The sequence below is a fragment of the Ursus maritimus genome, unplaced genomic scaffold (genome assembly GCF_017311325.1).
Source record: "Ursus maritimus isolate PB19 unplaced genomic scaffold, ASM1731132v1 scaffold_9, whole genome shotgun sequence".
Lineage (NCBI taxonomy): Eukaryota > Metazoa > Chordata > Mammalia > Carnivora > Ursidae > Ursus > Ursus maritimus.
In genome coordinates this window covers 65,348,727-65,354,859 of record NW_024427107.1, presented here as the reverse complement: position 1 = coordinate 65,354,859, position 6,133 = coordinate 65,348,727, and the positions used below count along the sequence as shown (strand labels likewise).

Genomic DNA, 6,133 nt, shown 5'->3' with positions numbered 1-6,133 from the left:
TCTTTTGTTAACTTTTGGTTTATTTTTTAATCCTGTAACAATATGAAACAGCTTAACTGCCTAACCAGTATCAGGCATAGTATGATCATGAAGGAAGACATATTCCCCACGCAAATCAGTTATCTACAAGCTACAGCCACTGCAGCAGCTCTACTTGGCCCTTTCTGGCTCTACATTCCTAATTTCTATCTCTAGAAGGTTTTCACAAAATATATTTTGAATCCAAAAATGAGACCAGAAATCCCGAGCAATTCAGGAGTCTTGACCTTCCTACACATCTACTCCTTGCACTGGCAGGAAAAAATAGGGGCATAAGCATAGGAAATAACTTAATAACTTTACAAAGCATCAGTCCCATTGGACGGACAAAGAGGGAGGATCCACACACACTACTGAGTCAGGAGGCAAAAGAAAACGGTCAAGACTGGAACTGAGGAATCTCCAATGGCAAACCGTCCCTGCACATCGGCTCTGACTCAGGGGGTTAATTACTAGAAAAAGAACCCAGGATCTGATCTGACCAGGAGTTATGTAATGAGAAAACTGAGGGGAAAAGACTATGGGTCAAAAATTTTTAAACAGAATTCAAGAATTCTACCTCTTAATCTGGCTTTGGCCACGACAACAGGATCATATCACTAGATTACCAAGATGGCTGAACATAAGACATACAAGAATGGCCAATCTCTGGACTGAGTGCCTCTATTTCATTTCTACTGTAGGTTGCAATTCTTCTTGGAGAGCAGAAACCTCATAGCACATTTCCTACAGTCTTACAGGAAATGTTTATGAGTCTGTCAAGAATAATAATCTTGAAAGAAAGAACTTTATATGATATCCCATACAGCAGTCACCAGTCACGTGTGGCTAGTGAGTGCTTGGGAGGTAGTTAAAGCAACTGAGGAACCAGATTTTAAATTCCATTTCATCTCAATATAAATTTATTTAAATAGCCACATGTGGCTAGTGGCTATTGTATTAGACAATATAGTGCTAAATACTCTGAAAATCAATGTCCAGCAAATAAAAATGCATTTAAAAAACTGAGTCTTTTCTGTCTTAAGAGCCACAAAAACAGCCAGGAAATCACATTATTTGTTCAAAAAGAATCTTTCTCTGGATAAATCCCTGAGGCCAGTAATGAATTATTGCCACCCAATCAGGCAAGAGGAAACAGGGAAATTCAATGGCTAGCTCAGCTTCAAGCTCTCAGGTGCCCTTATTTCCCGGGTTTCTCTTTATGTTTGCCTTTGAAGCTATTCCAATCTTACCTTAATCAAAATACATTTCTCCTCCATCAGTGGCAGTGTCTCTCCCTGGGTGCATGTAATGAGCTGGGGATCAGGGCCTTCCCATCCTCTAACCTGGGAGGTTGACTCTTCCAGACATTATGGCAAACACACCAAAGAAACTCTGCAGTAACACCTTCATTATAATGGCCCAGTAAGAAAAGGGAAAATAAATAAACAAATAGGCTTTGGGACTCAAGAGGAAGATGGATTTGGGACTGAAAAAGAAGAGATGAGGGCCATTTCCCCTGAACAGTTTTTCCAAGTCCACCCATGAGGAAAGTCTTCAACTTCGGGACACTTGAAAGACTTTTCTATGTGAATCTTCCGATGATGATTAAGATAGGCACTTCTGCTGAAGCACTTCTCACAGTCAGTGCATTTGTAAGGTTTTTCTCCCATATGAGTCCTCCGGTGCCTGATAAGATTAAAGCTCTGACTGAAGCACTCGCCACAGTCAGGACACTTATAAGGTCTCTCTCCTGTGTGCGTCCTTTGGTGAATCACCAGGGTGGAACTCTGACTAAAAGTTTTCCAACACTCCGAACACCGGTAAGGTTTTTCTCCCGTATGCGTTCTCTGATGTCGAATGAGATGGGAGCTGAGACCAAAACGCTTTCCGCACTCACAACATTTGTATGGTTTCTCCCCTGGCTGAAGTCTGCATTCTTCCACCACACTGCAGTTCTGACTCAAGCTTTCTTCATATTCGGAACTTTCATAGGGCTTTTCTCCTGTGTGGGTTTTCCGGTGTGTAATTAGGTTTGAACTTCGACTGAAACTCTTCCCGCATTCCGTACACGGATACGGTTTTTCTCCCGTATGAATTCTCTGATGTTTTATTAGGGTCGAATTACAACCAAAGCTTTTTCCACACTCAGGACATCTGTAGGGCTTCTCACCTGTGTGTGTCCGCTGGTGGCGAATCAGGCTCGAACTCTGACTAAAACTCTTTCCACAGTCAGGGCACTTATAAGGTTTTTCTCCGGTGTGAATCCTCTGATGTTCTATTAGGACATAACTGTGGCTGAAGCATTTCCCACACACAGGACATTCATATGGTTTTTCACCGGTATGTGATCTGTGGTGCTGAATCAGGTGGGAGCTGCTACTAAAGCTTTTCCCGCACTCAGGACATTTATAGGGTTTCTCTCCTGTGTGGGTCCTCTCATGGATAATGAGATGGGAGGTATTGCTGAAGCTTTTCCCACATTCACCACACTGGTAGGGCTTCTCTCCTGTGTGAGTCCTCAGATGTTGAATCAGGTGAGAGCTGTTACTGAAGCATTTCCCACACTCAGAGCATTTATAAGGTTTTTCTCCTGAGTGGGACCTCTGGTGAATACGCAAATGAGAACTGTTACTGAAGCTTTTCCAACATTCAGAGCACTTGCAGGGTTTGTCTCTGAAGGTCGAGTTCTGCTGGGCAGAGGCACTGCAGTGTTCCCCTGGGTCCCAACTCCAGTGACTGGGTTTTTCATCTTTTCCTGTAGAGTTTCCCTGATTCTCTGACTTGCCATCATTCTCACAGGAATTGTTACACCAGATCTCATCTCCCTGCGACCATGTCAATGGAATTTCTTTTGTATTCTCATGCTCACAATTTTGCAGGCCATCTCTTTTAGACCATTTAGAGGCTCTCTCTTTCTCTGCCGTGGAGTTATTGTGTGGAGCAGTTTCCAAATTATTCTTACTTTCATCTCCTGTAAGAATAAACAAATATTCTAAACATATTCCCTAATCTCTACGTGGGGAAGGAAATTCTGAATTGCAGTGGAAGGGAGGGAATAACAAAGTAAAACCTCATAAATTCTTTTATATTAAAAAAAAGTGTTTAAAGCTGGTTTTACTTTTTCTACTCTAAGTGTTCATGAGAAGCATGTGAATTTTTTGGGTTTAATGAAGTATTTGAACAGATGTCAGCAATTACCAAGGGGGGATTACTGATCTAAAAACTTCATTAAACTTTATTCTGGAAGACTTAAAAGAAATAAAGGGATCTGAGTAAGGGAGAAACTGAATAAGCCACATGCTAAGGTGAAAACTTGACAACACTTTAGTTAAAATCTGAAAAAATATAGAAATAACTATGATACCCACTATTTATTAAGAACAATGGCTTGGCATATAGTTATTAATCCTAAAAAATATGAGACAGATATTCATTTTTCTTAAAGATGAGAAAACAGGTTGTAAAAGGTAACATAGCTTGTAAGCAACAGAGCAGGAATCAAATTAAAGTTTGTCCCATTCAAATGCCGTTCTTTGTACACACTCTGTAGCACTCTATGGCACATCTTACATTGAATTTCCAATGGATTCAGGTCATCTTCTTGATCCCTCACCTGTAAAAGGGCTTTTCAAACTCTCCCTCTCCTTGCAGCCACTAGAATCTGAGACCAACAGCTTTTGCTCTTGCTCCATCAGTGGTCACACCCAGGGTAGGGATCAGAAATCCTGTGGAAGGAAACAGGTTATGCTTGCAGGCATCTGCTAAAAATGTCCTTTTTCCTTCTTTCCCAACCATTGCAACATAACAACCCTAGGCACAGAATGTTCTGTGCACCAGACTGAAAAAAAGAAACATGGTCTTTAGAAGGTTTTTTTTGGGGGGGGGGAGTGGGGGATCTTATCTCAGATGCAAGTGTTTCAAATTAAGTTTAACCCAATTTACTTTTTCTAAGGAAATGCCAATAAAAAAATTAAATCTTCACACTGAAGTCTGAGGATCAAGCTTCAAAAACAGAATGAATACTAATACTCATTGTCCACTCAAGAGTTTAGAAACACTTTTAATTGAAAACAGGAAGGTTTTTTTGGAAAAGGTAACAATAACAAGACTTCAAAAAATAAATATACAGGTATAGGAAGCAGTTAAAGAGAAAGCACCCTGTTCAGAAAGAATAAGCTGGCCCTTGACAGAAGGATGAAACATTGAAGTTCAATTTCAAAAGAAAGTTAGAATTTATATAATCAGTAAAGAAAGAAAAGAAAAGAAAAGAAAAAAGAAAAAAACATAGGACAAAGCAGGGCTAGAATAATTATAGCCAATAACCCCTAAATCTAAAAGGGAAGCTAATGAGGGAGTTCTTCCTTGCCTCTTACTTTCTCAGTCTATTATAATCACCATATTCCTTTTAGCCTAAACTTTATCTTCTGGAGTCAACTATGATTCTTGACCTACTTTAAGGGACTCATCTATCACTGGAAGGCAGGCATAAATAGACTTGCAATCCATTTCGGGATATAAAGAACAGCATGATTTGGGAAAAATAAGAGCCTAAAATAAGGATGTACAAAGACACACGTGGAAAACAAACAAAAAATTTGTTTTTGGAGGAGTATAAAAAGGTATAATTTTCACCTTATTATTGCCTATTATGCGCCAGGAAGTGAGCTAATACTTTACACATAATATTTCTCATATAATTTTCACAATAGCCCTTGGAGATCTATAAACAATTACCAGCATGTTATTACAGATGAAAAACAAGACATTAAGAAACTTTCCCAAGGTCACACAACCAGAAAGGGCTAGAGCAGAATTCAGTCCCAAGTCTGTTTGGATACTGACTTTCACACTCGTATCTATTATGGTAAGGCAGAGCAGGGGACAGAGCTGGGCATAACCCCAAACTGCAAATGAATCTCAAAGAGGACCTTTATTCTAGAAAACATTTACTGGATTAAAAAAGATTTACATCTATCGACCTGATACCAAAAGGAGCTGGCATTCCCTAAGCACCTCAGCAACTAGGGATTTGTTACAGGAAAAGGTGAAACTAGTCTAAATTACAAATAACCCTACCGTTTGAGCGAGGTGAAGGGGGGAACCCACACACCTAAAAGGAAAAAAAGGGGGGGATTGTTCATTTGGAGTAATATGTTTTGCTGTCTATCTATTTCATCAAAGTCTTTACAAACGAAGTAAAAGTCCGGGTAACAGAGACCCGTGTAGCATTTTCCCTGCTAAGAAACTATTAACTTTGGTAGTAGGGGGCCCTCAGAAACACTAGCTCAGCAAACCGGTAGCAAACTCAGGCCATAAATGGTATTACAAGGCTGTTCCTTAGATGTCACTCCACAGAGATGGGCTGTTTTCACTGTCCTAGAGCCGAGGTGCTTAGGATGGGGCCGTGCTTTGGATTAGAAAGTCTTCCAAAGAAAATGCACTGCCTGAAGCTTAGCTGTAGGAACCGTCAGCAGGGGGCAGAGGCTGGGGTGCACTGCAGGGTGAAGTTCCAGGAGACCAGATCGTCTCCAGCCCACAAGCTCCTTTAAGGGACCCGCCAGGCAAGGGAGGCGAGGGTAGCGCGATGGCCGGGGCGGCGGGAGACCCTGGGCCTCGGCCCCTCGCAGCCGCGGGATCCCTCTCCGGGCACACACTGCAGCCTGGGTAGTGCAGTGGCCACTCCTCCAGCCCGCAGCCCTTGGCTCCCTTCCCCCCGAGAAGGAACTCACTGTTCCGGGGGCCACGCACGAGGCGCCCAGCACCCCAGCAGGCCCAGCGGTCCCGGAGCAAGAAGCCCCGAGCTCCTTCTGACCCCACCAACCCAGGGTCCTAAACTCCCCAGACCGGAAGACAGAAACAGGAAGTCACCCTAGCCCCTCCCCACTCCCCCGGCCGGCTGAGCCGGAGCCTCTCTAGGAAGCAGGGATGGCCAGGTCTCGTTGGTCTTAACCCTTAGGATCCCGGGCCAGAAAGGGAGTGCTGGTGGATCTCCTTCCCTCGCGCTGTCTGTCGTCTGTCCACTTGATTCTCGCTCCTCACACTTGTCAGGCGCCTTATAATAGGGGCCCGATTGGAGCGAATACTTTCCCTTGCCATCAGGGCATCAACGGCT

The 6,133-nt window shown here is 42.8% G+C and overlaps 1 protein-coding gene across 1 annotated transcript; it reads right to left on the bottom strand.

Annotated features, from left to right (window-relative positions):
• ZNF572 (zinc finger protein 572) lies at window positions 1-5,858 on the bottom strand. Its single transcript, XM_008689335.2, has 3 exons — window positions 5,751-5,858; window positions 3,635-3,746; window positions 1-2,992 (listed from the first exon to the last, which is right to left on the bottom strand). The coding sequence occupies exons 2-3, from the start codon at window positions 3,711-3,713 to the stop codon at window positions 1,485-1,487; spliced, it is 1,587 nt and encodes a 528-aa protein (XP_008687557.2). The 5' UTR covers window positions 3,714-3,746; window positions 5,751-5,858; the 3' UTR covers window positions 1-1,484.
• Window positions 5,859-6,133: the final 275 nt, after the last annotated feature.